General features: G+C 39.8%; 1 protein-coding gene across 1 annotated transcript in view; it reads right to left on the reverse strand.

Moving 5' to 3' along the window:
* The window catches only part of DNAH11 (dynein axonemal heavy chain 11), a 4,606,558-nt gene that overhangs the window by 4,521,870 nt on the left and 68,635 nt on the right, over window positions 1-16,053 (reverse strand). The window contains exon 5 of the mRNA XM_044065542.1: window positions 6,078-6,289. Within this exon, the coding sequence (XP_043921477.1) occupies window positions 6,078-6,289 (212 nt within the window). The remainder of the gene's footprint in view (window positions 1-6,077; window positions 6,290-16,053) is intronic.

Consider the following 16,053-nt stretch of genomic DNA (forward strand, 5'->3'; position numbering starts at 1 on the left):
ATAGCAGAGAAAAAGTCGTAGAACTAAACATGCGTTTCCCATATCTGTCCATGATCCTAGAATCTCTGTTAGGAGGATGGATAGATGTGGATGTTTCAGATACTTCCTTTTTGATGGCTGCAGCTACCACCATGGCATCAACAGGCACTCCTTTGATCAAAAAGGCTTTGTCCACTGGGGCAGAGATAAACTTATTCGGCTTCTGAGGGACAGGTTCCATGGCCTCCAGTGACTCCCACGCCTTATGAGAGATCAACTCCATGAGCTCATCGTAAGGCGGAAACACCCAAGAAGTGGAAGGTTGAGACCCAAAAGCCTTCAAGAGCACTGACTCATCCTCGGTAAGGGGCTTGGACTGCCAATCGCCCCTCTGACTCAGGATCTCTAATATCTCCACAAAGGAGATATCCTCAGAGGGGGATGGAGGGGACCCTTCTGACTCATCCAAGTCAGTGTCGGATGTCAAAGACTCCTGTGGGGAGTCCAAGTGCCTCCTCTTGCACAGTCTCTTCCTGAGTACCTCCTCATGGGGAGGTCTCGGAAGAACAGGGGGCGCCCTGTGGGGCTACTTGAGGCTCAGGGTCTCTACGCTTAGGGGGACTGGTAGACGTAGAAGTGGACACAGGTGCTTGTGGGGAGAAGGAAGCCCGAACTGATGCCGACGATGTCTTAGGAGACAGGACTCTCCTCATGGCATTGAAAGCACAATGGCTCTGACGAGAAGGGGTAGACGGATCCAGAGGGACCATTCGATCCTCCCACACCGAAACCATGGGCTCCGAGCCCGAGGTAAGAGCCGAGCTCATCCGAGCCCAAGCCTCGAGAGGAAGAGTCGGCACCGACAAATCGGTCCGACTATCCTTCCCGGACCCAACAGGAGAGTGTCGGCTCCTAGCGTCCTCGGTCGGCACCGAGGTTGTCCAAGTAGATGGAACCGATAACACCGGTGCGGGTCTCGGTTCCATAGGTCCGACAACTATTGGTTCGGGCTCCTTCGGTTCCGAGAGTCCAGTACGACTCTGAGGAGGAGGAGTCAAGTCCGGTTCAATGGTCTTCAGCTCCAACGAAATGATCGGGGCCGACAACAATTTAGCAAGTCCTGGTGCCCAAAGAAGCTTCTGCACTAGCCGATCCATATCCATATCTGAGAGGCTGGCCGAAGACTTAGAGGAATGCACTGAAGGTGCTGACTGGAGCAGAGGAGATGAGGGAACCTCAGAGACCGGCTCCAAGACTTGGAGCTGGCTCCAAACCAAAGGGACACTCAGCTCCGAGGACTGTGGAACCGTTGACCCTGTACCGTCTAACCTTTTTGCCTTCTTAGTAACTTTAGAATCTCCTGAAGATTTAGATGATTTTGAAGAAGTGCTAGCACCTTCCTGGCTACCCAACGCCTCAGAGAAAGTATGCTGCAGCAACCCCCTATCAATAAGTTTTCTCCTTCTCTCTAAGAGAACCCTAGAGGAAAAAGAGTGGCAAATACTGCAAGAGTCTTGTAGGTGTTTAGTCCCCAGACAGTAAACACATTGGACATGCCCGTCAGTGACGGACATTTTCTGTCCACAATCTGGACATTTCTTAAACCCCGATTTGGGATGACACTTTTCCCTCTCATATGACATGTACAAAGTTTGAAACAGGCACACCACAAAATTAACTTGTAGAGGTTAAATACAGGGCTAACTAGGCCCACACTAAAAAATAGTAATAACAAGAAGAAATGTGTTAAATCTAAATAGGGCTAACAAAAGGCCCAACACTCTAAGAAACTAAGCCAACACAGGGCACTATCTACTACAATCTAACCTGCTTATAACCATAGAATTTTAATGAGAAACACATACACACACACTAAATAGAGGATAATATATGAAAAAGAGTGAGAAAGAAATTTGTAAACTTGCGATTTAGCAAAAATATGGTCCGAGCTGACTGGATCACCGAGATTTCTCTCTTGCTGCGGCAAACTAGATCTGAGGTAATTCCAGCAGTGCATTGTGGGATAAGGGGCTTGGTCTCGAGCTACTGGCAAACCTTGAGCTTTGCTATCGGCCGTGTCGGAGCCAAGGATCAGCTCCGAACCCATCAGTGAGAATAAACGGCGAGATTTAACAACGTCACATCATCTTTTTTGCACAATGCACATTAACTGCCTTATGCCCATTTCCTGTATCCTGAACTGCTCTACCATTTTTGATTCAATAACACTGCAAAAAGGGTACTGCAAGCTCACAAGTAATACACTTTTTACAAAGATATGTCAAGTTGGTGACCTATCTTCATACAGATAGGGAAAGGAGACTGTATGCTCTTGGTTTCACACATTACATTTTCTGAAATATGTTAACCCTTTTAGAAGTTGCAGAGCCAATTAAGTAATCAGGTTCACTCTCTTTCTGCTATTTAAAATGAGTAATAACAAAATGTTTGTTGACAAAATCTAAGCAAAACAAATTCTGAAATTATGGAGGGTGCAAGAACTGTGATTTTATTGTACAAGAAAAGAAATCTGCTCAAACATCTGCTAATGTCACTTCAGAGACAGCAGCATTGAGGAAGAACAGAAAAAAAATAGGAGAAAATAATCCACATAGGGCAAGATGAAGGCTTGTGGATGTCTCATAGGAACAGTACAGTTGTGAAAATAAACTTACCATAACAGTAGGTTTTCAAATGATCACTGCTGCAGTAGGTTAAATTATTAAGTTACATCCTGCATAGGATATAAGAGCCGGCCAGCTTCCAAACCTCCAGGGCATCTTCCACATACACCCAAATCATGAGTCAGCTTGAGCTGAGCTGACTAAAAGATAGGTTCGGATGCCAAGTCATTCAGAGCTTTCATGCCAACTGAGACAGTGAGGCTGAGCCCCGAGAGGCTATTGCTAGGAACAACAAAAATCAGATGACCACACGTTGGCATAAAAAAAAACTCTCCTAAAAACAAAGGGGTTGGAGGGATTGAGAGGCTACTGCAGCAGTGATCATTCAAACATCTACTGTTATGGCAAGTTTACTTGCACAACTGTAGTATGTTCATCATTTTATTCAATGCTGCAGTAGTTATATGGGTAGATTACCATAGTGTAGAACAACTGGAAGGTGGAAGGAGAAGAGTCCAGGAGCCTCTGGAGAATCGTCCTAGCAAAGCCAATCATAGATGTGGAGAAGGACTCCAGCTTGTGGTACTTTGTAAAGGTATGTACAGAGGACCAAGTTAGTGCTTCTAGAATACTCAGAGTCCAACCCTTTCCAAAAAGTCAAAGATTAAGCTAAGGCCCTGACAGATGTGCCTTGACCCTGCCCGATATATTTTTGTTGAGGTAGGAATAACAAAAGGTAACAGCCCGAGGCAACCATTTGGAACTAGCTTATTTTGACACAGGTTGTCTCCTTCTTACCTTCTGAAGAAATAAACAACTGATCAGAAGATCTGAAAGAATTTATTCTGTCAAGATAGTACCTAATTTGTCTGTGAACATTCAGGATACATAGCATCGTTTCTCTCTAATTTTTGATTCAGGGAAGAACACAGGAAGAGGTACTGTTTGGCTTATAGTAAACTCAGATACCATTTTAGGCATAAAAGAAGTATTTGTTCTGAAATAAATTCTGCCTCTGTGGGAAATGAGTTATGGTTGACCAATCATTAAGACCTAGTAATGCAGATATTCTTACAGAGGTCAAAGCAATCAGTACAACTGTTTTCCATGTTACAAACCTAAAGTCAGCCAGATAAGCTGGTTCAAATGGAGCAAGTGTTAGCTTCAAATTCAAAATTAAGATCCCAAGAAGAAGTCACCAGTTTTCTAGGTCGTCTCTTATGCTATACCCTTTTCAAAAACATTTTGACATGAGAATGCCTTGAATGAGAGGGACCCATGGACAAATATGTTAAAATAGCAGGCAAATGAACATTTATTGAGAATTAAGACAGGCCATAAGAAAGTAATGCACACAAATGTTGCAAAACCAGAAAAACACTATCCCTGAATGGGCGCTAGTTATGTTGTTGGCACCGACTAGAAAACCTTTTCCATTTCTGAATCAGAAATCTGAGGAGAAAAATGGGACATTCACATTCCTCTCCAGAGTCTGTTTCTAGAATCTCTTCAGGAAAAGAGGTATCCCTTTTCCTTTTACCAGAAACCCCCTAATTAAGAAGGGTCAAGAGCCTGTACAAGACATTGAGCCAGACTTAACTACTCCTGTCCAGAGAAACTGGTGCATGAGAAGATACATGTTTAGTTTTCAGTTTAGTTTTCACTGACACTTGGGACAAACAGTATTATTAATGATAGCAACAGCCTCTCCATGGAAGGATACACGTGGTTAAGAAGCGGCATCTTCCCTGCCCCTTCTCTCAAGACTGACAAGAGTAGATCTCTCTTCCCCACTGAGTGGACCGTAACAGTTGCAGAGGATGTGGCTAACCCCCAGACCATAGTTGCTGTATGTACACCAGTGGGATCCGGGGAAAAAAACAGCTTTGACCACAGCAGAGTCTCCCACCTGGAGCTGAGGCAAACTGCTAGCCTGCTGTGGTGGCAAAGTCTGTTTAGTTAACTTTTTCTTTTTATGGCTGGACAACCCATAAATGTGCCTCTTTCCCAGGAAACTAAGCAGCACAAGCCGGTAAAATTTTAAAACTAGTAAAAAGCTAACTTTTCCAGTAAAAAACGGTAAAAAACACTCTAAGACACTTTACTAGCCCAAAAAGTAATGTGAACACTGTTTCTCCACAGAAAAAAACAGCGTTAGAATGTTTTAATTAACTTTTAAACTGTCTGAAACAAAAGTGTGCTCCTGATTAAAAGGGGGTTAGCCTCATCCTCTTGATTAAAAGTACAGTAAAATCACAACAGTCACAACAGTCAATAAAAACACATATTCCTAGCTTAATATACTTTCCTGAATAGAAAAGTAAGCTTAAACATTTAAAATAATATGTGGAAGGTTTTTCCAGAAAGGCAACTAATCTGCACTGCCATGGAACAGCATAAGCTGACTGTCTATTCTCGACAGCCTGCAAAGTAGAGCTCACTTTGGAAGCAGGAAAGCTCTGAATGGCTTGGTGTCAAAACCTGCTTTCTATTAAGCTCAAGCTGAGATCACTAACAATTTGAGCAAGTGGAAGGTGCCATGAAGCTATAGAAGCTGGCCGGCTGTTATATCCTATGTTATATCCCATATAGCTAAGGTGATGGGCAGCAGTGATCAGTATGAAGAACATAGACCAATTCTCATTTTTTTCATCAGTATATTCAGACTTCTGCTTAGGTTTTTACCCAAGCAGCATAGTTAACAATTTTCCACTCTAAGTTATGCAAGTCATTGTCAAGAAAAAAATAATAAAAGTTGTACTGCTTGGCACAGTCTACATCTTCAGTAATTTTGTCTAATTCCACTTTTAGACAGCCTGATGACCTTTGATCATGAAGCTGCATCCTTAACCGCTGCTCTCACTTTAACATAGATATAATAAATCAACATGGAATTACTTTCAGGGTGAATTAGCAATCATCTTTAAAATGGTTTTGTATGTAGGTCTTTTCTTGTTTTTTTTTAACAAAACCCTATTCCTATGTGCAGCTATTCCTGGCACAAACATGACCTTCACAGTCTAAAATCAAGCAGTCAACCCAATAATACAAGATGCAAGACCCAAAATGCAGGGGTTATTGTGGCAGTAAAGAACACTGTTGTCCTTTGCTTCCATCCACAAAGAAGGACACATCCAATTCCAGGCAAGAGAGGAAGCCAGCAAGGATGGAGTGCCAGTTCATAATAGAATGCATAAAATGCCTCAGTGCCAGCAAATCTTTGGAGTGCAGGAGGAAAACGCAGAAAATATGGGAAAATACAGAACTACTCAAAAAAGCACTTCAGCCAAAATTAAAGCTAGAGAAACCAAACGCTGTAATACAGTAATGATAAACATCAAGTCTCCCCAAACTAACCTCAAACTGTGTACAGCTGGGACTGTGGCCTCAATGATGTCAAAGCATTATTCTTTTTTGAATGCACATTACCTGCACAGCAGCATATCTATATGACACTTAATATGTATACTGTACCTGGTTAGTGAGTAAGTGGCACAGCTCCTGCAAAAGAACGATTATCCGTGCAGGAGTTCTGTAAAACCTTGAATGACTCCAGATTAAGCAGATGGTGTGGAACAAAGGAGGAATGAAATTTGTGATCTCTTGGAACTCTACAGACTGCAAAATGTCAATATGAGCATGCAGTGGTTTCAGATGCATGTCAATATCTTGAGCTTCAAGAAGTGCTGAAAGAACAATAATAAAACAAAAACGTTAACGGAATATTAACAAATGAATACATACAAAAATAAATTTGTGACTTAAAAATCACCTGTATAGTTCAGATTCTCTTTTCCATTCTGGCCCTTATTTGTATTTTACAGGAGGCAGTAGTATCATAATTGTCACTCTCTCACATTTAACTTATATTTCATTAGTCATCAAGGATCTATAACCTACCACATTCCTGTATTATCCATATATACAAAGCTTCAACAGTGTCTCTTGGAGTTGGCCCATATGATTATAGCATATTTTGCATACTGCTCTATATCTACTATTACAAAACAAAAAATCAGAATACACATTTATGAGTGCTATACACCCCCCCCCAGTTGCTCCATTCAGACATCTAGTGTATCTAGATTCTGCTACACTCAAAACTACAATTCTCATTTATTTTCCAGATGAACTAGTACACATTACTAAACATAAACAGCATTCCACTACAGAGTTTTATTACAACACAAATTTGTTCCTCGTCATTTAATTCTACATACAGCTAAAAAGTTCCACAGGCACATTCATGCTTATGGGGATGCTAAAATGAGTCCACTTCAGAAGCACTTCTCCGGGTGAATGTAAATAAAAAAAAAAATAAACACACTTGGCATACATACATAAAATTACATTTGTTAACTGGTAAGCTCACTGGGCACACTGCTTCTTTTCACTGATGACCTGGGAACAATGACTGCCTTGTTTTGCTTCACAAGGTATGAAAATGGAGACTGTGGGAATCAAACCCAAGACTACTGCAGGGCCTTGATCTACTACCACATACTCTTCTGAGCCAAATGACCAGACAATGATATATAATAAATATTTTTCTACACAGCAGTAACATGGGCAGAAAAGCTGGAATTTTTTTAGTTCTATTGTTTCAAGTGAATGTCTTTGCCTGACATAGACAAGGCTGAAGACCTCCACAAACACTGATTTTATTTAGGGCTTGACCATGACAAAACTGTGAATTGCATTTTTAGATTAAGAAAAAAAACACCACGTTAAGAAGCTTGCAAGCTTTGTCTTCCTATGTAACTGAAGATTAAAAAGACTTGAGAAACACTGGAAAGGCTCCTTAAAATCTAAGAAATCAATTCCCAAAATGGGAAAAAAAACAGGAACCATAGAACAAAGAGAAAAAGGCCATTTCAGAAAAACACAAAACAATTTAAGTCCTCCAAGTTTCTTAGAGGGTTTGGCTCATTTACTGCTACCATTTCAGGGTTTCAAAGCCATTAACAAAGTTACCTGGATATGATGTAAAATTGCCAATGCTTCAGATATTAAAACTGCAATAATCCTGATACAAGACACCCTCAATCAACTATACAGTAGGAGGAAGAAGTTTAAGAGAGCTCTGGAATGTGCAAGAATGAAGCCTAAAAGTTCACATTTCTCTTCACTTGGGAAAGGATCTGTTGATAGCACTAATGTAGGAACGTTTCAGTGCTCAACTGTTTATAAGGTTACAGATCACCTGTGAAGTGCATTTCTTTGCAAAGCAATTCATAGGAATCACAAGAAATACAAGGCAACAGAGTCTTGCGACCATTTATGCCTTGCCAATACCCACCCTTGGACTGTACCATTTTTTTTTTTCATGGAGGGAATAGCCTGGTCAAGCCAGTTCTGAATTTGTCAATATCCACCCAACCATCCAGTTCCTGTTTGATAGAAGATAATGCATTACACTGCACTCTCTTCTAGAGGTGGGGAAGGCAAGGTGTTGTTGTTGTTGTGTCTTTTCCCGGTTAGGGGTCGCCATAGCGGAACTCCGGTCCGCTAATGATTGGCAGCTGATTTTTACGTGCTGAGTTGCCAGCCCTAACGCACAACTTTCAATGAAGGTACACCCATTCACGCATGTCTCCACGCAGAAGACGCTCTAGCTGAGAATCGAACCGGTCAGCGTCTTACTGTGAGGCGACAACGCTACCGCAGCACCACCACCGTGGGGAAGGCAAAATGTAATGAACCTATATCGCCATCATGTTTTATTTTGCCAAAGAAAATATGGATCCCTGGTTCTGTTACTTGTGGGACTAATTTATTTGTGTAGATACAAGAGATCCAGGAATACCGGGTACCTAACAGCACAGAAGGCAAGGCACAGATATCCCTTCAGAAGCCTGTAAGATACTGAATAAAGAGACATTGTTTCCAATAATTTCTGGTACTTTGGGGTTTTTAAACCAGTGATCCTAGTGAAGAACCTCTGGGGTCTTTACAGCTGTTTAATATGTCTACGGAGATACATCCCAAAAGGAACACTTTATTTATTAATTGTCCTAATCAGTGCTGAATACAAGGGACAATGACCTCTTTAGACCTGGATGATATTCTTTTGGCAAATAGGGAAGTATGATTTACTACTATCATTATGGGATGATCAAAGGAGAGTGAGTTATCAGCCCAAGTTCCAAGGTTTTTAACAACATTCTCATTTTGGAATGGGGTGTTGTCTATGTTGCACTCTGGGGGAGGGACTGATTACCCAATGTGACAGTATTGCACTTTTTAGCATTTAATTTGAGCCCATTTTCAGTATACCACTTATTTATAAGTTCTTACTGAATGGCTCTGGCATCAGAGTAGACTCAACAATGATTCCCAGTTTACAGTCGTCTGCAAAGTTGGTTAGCCAGAGGTCTTGGATTCATGGCCTGGAGATGATAAAAGTAAATGTTATACAAAAGATGCTCTAGCAGTGAGCCTTGTAGGACACTACTGGTCACCTTCATCCCCATGATAAGGTATCATGGAGAAAGTGTTTTCAGAAAATTTAAACAAAGTTTGAGTAATTACTCATTCATGGACATGTTCCAAATGCTGAAATGTATCGAGGCTGAGCAATTTAAGACTTCTAGAACTGAGCACTGCTACCTTAATGTGATCATATGTTAGTTATGCTGGGATGTCCATTGGCTGGACTCTGCCTAAAAAAGGCACTATGGAGATGCAATGGCTTGAGATATGTGGAAGCCCAGGAACAAAAGGTGCAGGCCATCCTTTCTAAAGTCAGTAGGATCACTATGCATCTTATCCATTGCTGACATACAATGGACCCCCCGGAATGACAGCAACTATTTAGACAATTGCTGAAGTCAATTATTTTCTTTGTACATAGGCATCATTCTAGAAGAAAGGATTCCACTGAGGACCACAGTCTTGCCTGCATTTGTAGTATGCATGTAGACAACTGACATGTCTCTCTGCATATAATTCAGGGTTATGCATTTTAAGTCATTTACTCCCATGTGGACCATCACCTTATTGTCATATGGGTGGATGAAAGGGTCTTAAGGGCCCTTGAGATATCAAGAGATCATGGCACCAGAAAGACAGCTTATTGTTGCCCTCACTTTGTTCTGCTTAATGAGAATACAGTCATTGTGCCAGACTGCACAGTCGCTGATCACCAACACATTTTTATTTGTAGAGTGACCTAGTCTTCATGGGTCTAGAAGGCTTTGGCAATGTTTTTTAAAGCCTCAACACAAGACATTTTAGAATGGATTGGTGTAGAGTGTGACAGTTGAGCGTTGCTCACAATCAGCGTTTTTTTTTTGTGACAGTAAGGCCTCCAAATTTCTTAAATATTTGCATCTCTCAAAAGCAGAGCTCCTTGTGTTGAGTAAGAGTTCATTATCTGAGAGTATAATGCTGTTACTACACTGCCAAAGGTACCCATTAAAGGGGATGTTTTACTAGCAGCAAGCTTCTTCAGACTTGCTTCTACACCATTGTTAATTATCGCACAGAACAGATCCAAACAAATTATTATTTTCAGAAATATAGTCTTTTTCATGCTCAGTATAGTAATTACTGATTCTGCATGTCATTTATCAAGTCAGATAGTTTTATTCAACAAATTTGGATATGATTTTTTTTATTATCTTATTTATAAATTTACTTATGCAAGGCACCAGGTTTGGTGTTAGTGTGGAAACTTTTTTAAAGTAAGGGGAAAAAAGTAGCTGTTTCTGTGACATGCACAAGAAAACTGAGGTAGTAAGTTTTCATTTCAAGGCATTTGTCAAAAGCTAAACTGATAGGGGGTAATCTGTAACACATTACTGCTGGAGGAACTTGGGCAGCAAAACAAGTTGAGCACTTGTCACTTAATTCTGATCTTGATGAAAGAGGAATGCTGCACTATACATTGAAGGAAAGGCATATATGAAACAGTATTTTTTTTTACAATGACAATACCATTATTGGTTGCAATTTTTATGTTCAATGGTTATGTAATTATCTGTGTGCAATGAAGACACCCGTCATTTTATCTTATTAAATAATTTCAAATGTTGAGTTACACATACACAGATTTATACCAAACTGTTATATTAGTTTACTTTCCAGTGTCTGGAGTTTTTCTACGAGTTTCATACAATTTTATTAGACTGATACCATCATGTTTCTCAAGCACTTCTTACTAAAGTAACATGACTCTCTGTATTACAGCCATGCTAAATCATTTCCCATCCACAAACAGTACACCCAATTTGTAGTGTTTGGTAAACACATGTAGTATGGTGGCAGCATCAAAAATATACTGATGATGATGATGATTATGCCATCCTATACCTCTCTCAACTGTCCAGATTTTCACAGAATATCCAGCTTTTTGCCTTATATTTTTGGTCTGCTCCTCATAAAATCTGTGTTTTTCTGGCAAATCACTGGGGGTTGAAGTTACTAAATAATGACATACTGAGTTTCATACTTTACATCCTTCAGAGATTCCATGTCAGTACAAATCCTGTTATTCTAGCAAGGCTCTAAGTTTATACAAGCAATATTTAAAATCTGTCAATATTTTGTATCCTTTGTCCCCCTATTATTTTAAGCTCTGTCCAGATTTCTTTTGCTGAGAGGTTAAGAGGTATGTGCTGTCCTAATGCTCTTATTGTGGCTCGTAAAAGTTTGTACTGTATGGAACACCACAATTGTACTCCAAAAACAAAGAAAATAACATAGTTATGCACTTTTCTGATGTCAGAAAGGTTCTTAAACTTTTGTCAAAGCACTGTTAAGACTGTGACCCAATTTCATCTAAGAAGAACAGCAGCAGAAAGCGAGACAGGTCCCCTTTAGAAGGTCGACTTTTCAGAAAGTCGAACTTCATATAGTCAAGGCTATATGACTGACTTTCCAAAAAGCTGAAGCATTTGTATGGAGACCGCGGTACAGAGGGACTGAGGAATTTATCCTTTCCTCATTGTAGTGTGATCTCTGAGTTGGTAGATATAATATGCAGAGGGTGCAGAAAAAGGCCTGCCCCCCCCCCCCCTGAAAAAATGTACATTTTTGTTGTTTTATCTCTTTGGACTTTTCAGAAAGTTGATCATATGGCCTCAACCATATGAAATTTAATTTTCTGAAAAGTCGATCTTCTGACATACAGCCAAGTGAAACAGCTTTAAAAGCTGTTATATACTTCACTCTGCCATACTTAAAGTGTAGCAGAAGAAAGTGTCTTAACATTTTTTAACCTGTTCAATCTTTAAGGGTCACTTTGAGAGCAGTTTGGCAGCACTCCGTGTTTTTCCAGTTTTCAAATGTTTTGATATTTAGTAGACCACTTCATGCTCCAATACCTTTTTTCTTTAACTAGTAGTACATGCATCAGATAAAACTCCATACACTACAAAAAATTAAGATCTGATTTCACCAATCATAATCCCTATAATGTTTTCTTAGTAGGGATGTCAAGATTAACCTATCGAGCATCAAGCTCAAAGTGAATTTCTTGGCATCCACATCTCAAACAAATAAGTTGGTTTCAACTACAAATCCAAACGTAATCCTCCATATTACACTTTTCATATCAAAAGGCAATGCAATGGGTCAGCCATTTGGATAAAGTGTGTTTAAGTTAACTGTTCACATCCAGGGGGATGCAAATGGTCTTCCACATCATTTTTATAGTTTGCATAAAGGACAGGAAGTTGAAAAAACATTGCTTATAACATCTGGAACATAGTAGAAAACAAATACCCAGTAAGACGCCAAAGTCCAACTTAAGCAGGTAGCACAAATGAAGAAAAACGAAGCAAAGTTGGACACTGCTGACAGCTTAAAAAATCTTCTTTATTCTTAAAATCACAAGATAAGCGCTTTCGGGATGACCCTTCTTCAGATAAATAAAATGAATGAGATGGTTCACTTATATACATATAAAAGCCAATCACATTCAGAAATAGCAAGCACATTCAGTGAAAGACACGCCTATTTTTCAAAATAGGCTTAATTGGTATGTAATCATTTAAACCTGGCTTCCTGTTTGCCATTAAACTAGCAATCCATTTTGTTTCTACAGTTTCTGTTTGAAGCACAATATCACCCCCCCTAGTGCTGGGTTTAACATTTACAATAACCCTAAATTTAAATGTATGTGTGGGATACAAAATTACATGTCTACATAACGCATTTCTTTCATCTTTATTCCTAATACTGGAAAGATGATGAAGAATCCTTATTTTGAACATGCTATTCGTCTTACCCACATAAAAACCTTGGCATTGACAGCATTCTGCTAAATATACTATGTTGGTTGTACGGCAGGTTGCTCTTCCTTTAAAGTGAAACACTTTTTGGGTAATGGGATGTATAAAAACAGTATCCTTATTTATGTAGGGACAAGCTTTACATAATCCACAATTACTCGTTCCTGTTGAGTATGGTAAAGCATAGGACACATTTGGCACGGAAGGTTCCTTGCATAGTAGATCCTTTAAGTTTTTATTCCTTCTATACCTAAAAGTGGGCTGAGGTCCCACTATGCCCCCCAGTGTACTATCACTGGTCAAGATGTTCCAGTTCTTCCTCACTATATTGCAGATATCACTAGTATTACTGCTATAGTTTAACATGACCTGCGGGACTTTGCATAAAGCTTCATTGCTCTTTTTGACCTCACCCCTTTCAAAAGCTCTTAAAATCCAGGGCTTATAATCCGTGAATCGCTTGGATCTACCTCTTTCCACAGTTTCATTTACCAAATGCTGCTTATAGCCCCTATCATTAAAGTTCTCCTTAAGTCTAGTCGTCTCCTCTTCAAAATCTGATTCTAGAAGACATAACCTAGAGACCCTGCTCACCTGCCCCTGTACTATATTGCGATATGTATATCTAGGGTGCATGCTGTCAAATTTAGGGTTATTGTAAATGTTAAACCCAGCACTAGGGGGGGTGACATTGTGCTTCAAACAGAAACTGTAGAAACAAAATGGATTGCTAGTTTAATGGCAAACAGGAAGCCAGGTTTAAATGATTACATACCAATTAAGCCTATTTTGAAAAATAGGCGTGTCTTTCACTGAATGTGCTTGCTATTTCTGAATGTGATTGGCTTTTATATGTATATAAGTGAACCATCTCATTCATTTTATTTATCTGAAGAAGGGTCATCCCGAAAGCGCTTATCTTGTGATTTTAAGAATAAAGAAGATTTTTTAAGCTGTCAGCAGTGTCCAACTTTGCTTCATTTTTCTTCATTTGTGCTACCTGCTTAAGTTGGACTTTGGCGTCTTACTGGGTATTTGTGTTCTACTATTTTCCTTGGATTTGTGTATCCAGTATTTTGCATGCTATGGCAGCGGAACCTGTTATGCTAGAAACTATTTCTGTGAATGGACATCAAAACCAAGCTAATAAGAATGCTTTATGGCATCCTAAAAAAGCCCTGAACTGTGGAAATCCATTACTTAATTTGGGCTTTTCTACATGTAAAATAGGCATGAGTGGCTCCAAACCAGTAGCTGTGGATAGGAACTTTGAGGAACTAACCCGTGACTTAACTTTTAAAGTGAACAAATTGCAGAGACTTCAATGGCAGGAATATCATTTAGAGGCTTGTATCCAATATGGCATTGTTCCGAGGGGTATGCGGATACTTTGTATGCCAGCACAAGGTGACCGCTACCCGGAACTTTTGGCCAAATGGCAAACTATCAACATTGAGACTAGTTTTAAGTACATGTCCTTGCTGAATGAGTTCTTTTCTCCGGAGTTGGATAATTTAAAAAAGAAGTGACTGAATTGCAACATAAGCTTGAAGCTGAGTTTAGCGATGGGCCATATAGTGAACGCATGGAAGCACTATATGTTACCTTTACTGAGAATGACGATAAATTGAAAAACAGAAAACGGGTAAATTACAAAGAGATTTCCTGGACTTCACTAATGGGAACATCTTCGTATGGCCCAGGGCCAATGAAAATAGATCGATGGTGAATACTGCTAGGCGATTGGCAGATTCAACCAGGAGGGGAGGGAGGAGTGATGCGATGACGATGATGACGAACACAGCGTCTGAATGTAACACGTTTCCCACGCCGTTTCAGAAGGAGAAGGAGAGTGGTATCGGAACGCGTTTTGTGACAGCCAATATAACAACACATGAATCAAGGGAGGAAGAACCAACGGCTGACTTGGCTGATGAACAAACGGACACGGAATCTATTCGAGTGCAGGAGGGTCCTGCCAGTGTCACGATTGATGTGACAAATTTAGGTACCATTTCAAATCATGATGTAGGTACCTGCTCTTCACAACAAATTGTCGTAGTGAACTCTAATTCAGATGGCAATTCCTTGGGGGCACGCCCCAAGATACAAGGAGCGAGCCACAATAGCAACAATTTTTTGGGACTGTTACCAGCACCGGTCAAAAAGAAAGGTCCCTGGAAGCGGTCAGTAAGCGAGGACAGGGGGACCGACAAGAGAAGAAAAATTTGGGACTGACTGCTGATAATGATATGGGTATTGTTACTAACTTATCATCTTATGTTTTAAACTCTAGAGAATTAGAGGTGTTGAATAAGGGATTAACCTTTATCCCGAGCAAAAATGGTTGTTATGATGAAATGTTGATAGATATTATGTTATACTGCAGGAATGTGTCACTGAAGTTAATGTATGGTAACAGTAATGAGAAGGATTATTCCCTTAGAAAACCAAGTGGTTTTGTCCCGCAGTTAACATCAAGTTTGAATTTGTTCGTTAGTGCATGTGAGAAAGATATGATAGACTACTACAAGGAAGCAGACTTTAAGAAATATCACAACTTATCTGCTGAACAAAGGATAGCATGGAATAGTCTCATTGCCAACAGGGACATTGTGATAAAAAATGCGGATAAGGGGGGTGCCATTGTCCTTATGGACACGACATGGTATAACAACAAATTGAATGAGCTATTACAAGATAGTAACACGTATCTACTCATAAATCCCCTAACTGTAAAAAGTATTGTAGATAGGGTGAATATTCAATTAAATGCTCCATTGTTTGAAATGAAAATTTCTGAGGAAACTTATCAGTTCCTCAAAATAGAGAAACCAGTTATTCCGATCTTCAAAGCACTACCGAAGATACATAAATCTATCCAAAACCCACCCCTTAGACCGATAGTATCTGGGAGGGGATGGGTTACGGAGAATGTGTCGATATGGGTGGAACACACTTTAAAACCCTATCTAGATCAAATGGATAATGTGTTGAAAGACACAGCACATTTTTTAAGGCTACTAGGTCAATTGAATAAATCCTATAGTAAGAATTTACTGATGGTCACCATGGATATTCAAAGTCTATTCACTGTGATTGGCAACAAGTTTGGTATTGATAGTGTACAATTGCTCCTGGGTGACCTAGGAGTTAGTGATGATAAGTTATCACTCATTACATCACTATTAAGCATAGTTTTGGAGAATAATGTT

Source organism: Protopterus annectens, chromosome 3.part0 (genome assembly GCF_019279795.1).
Source record: "Protopterus annectens isolate FY-2018-M chromosome 3.part0, PAN1.0, whole genome shotgun sequence".
Taxonomy (NCBI): domain Eukaryota; kingdom Metazoa; phylum Chordata; order Ceratodontiformes; family Protopteridae; genus Protopterus; species Protopterus annectens.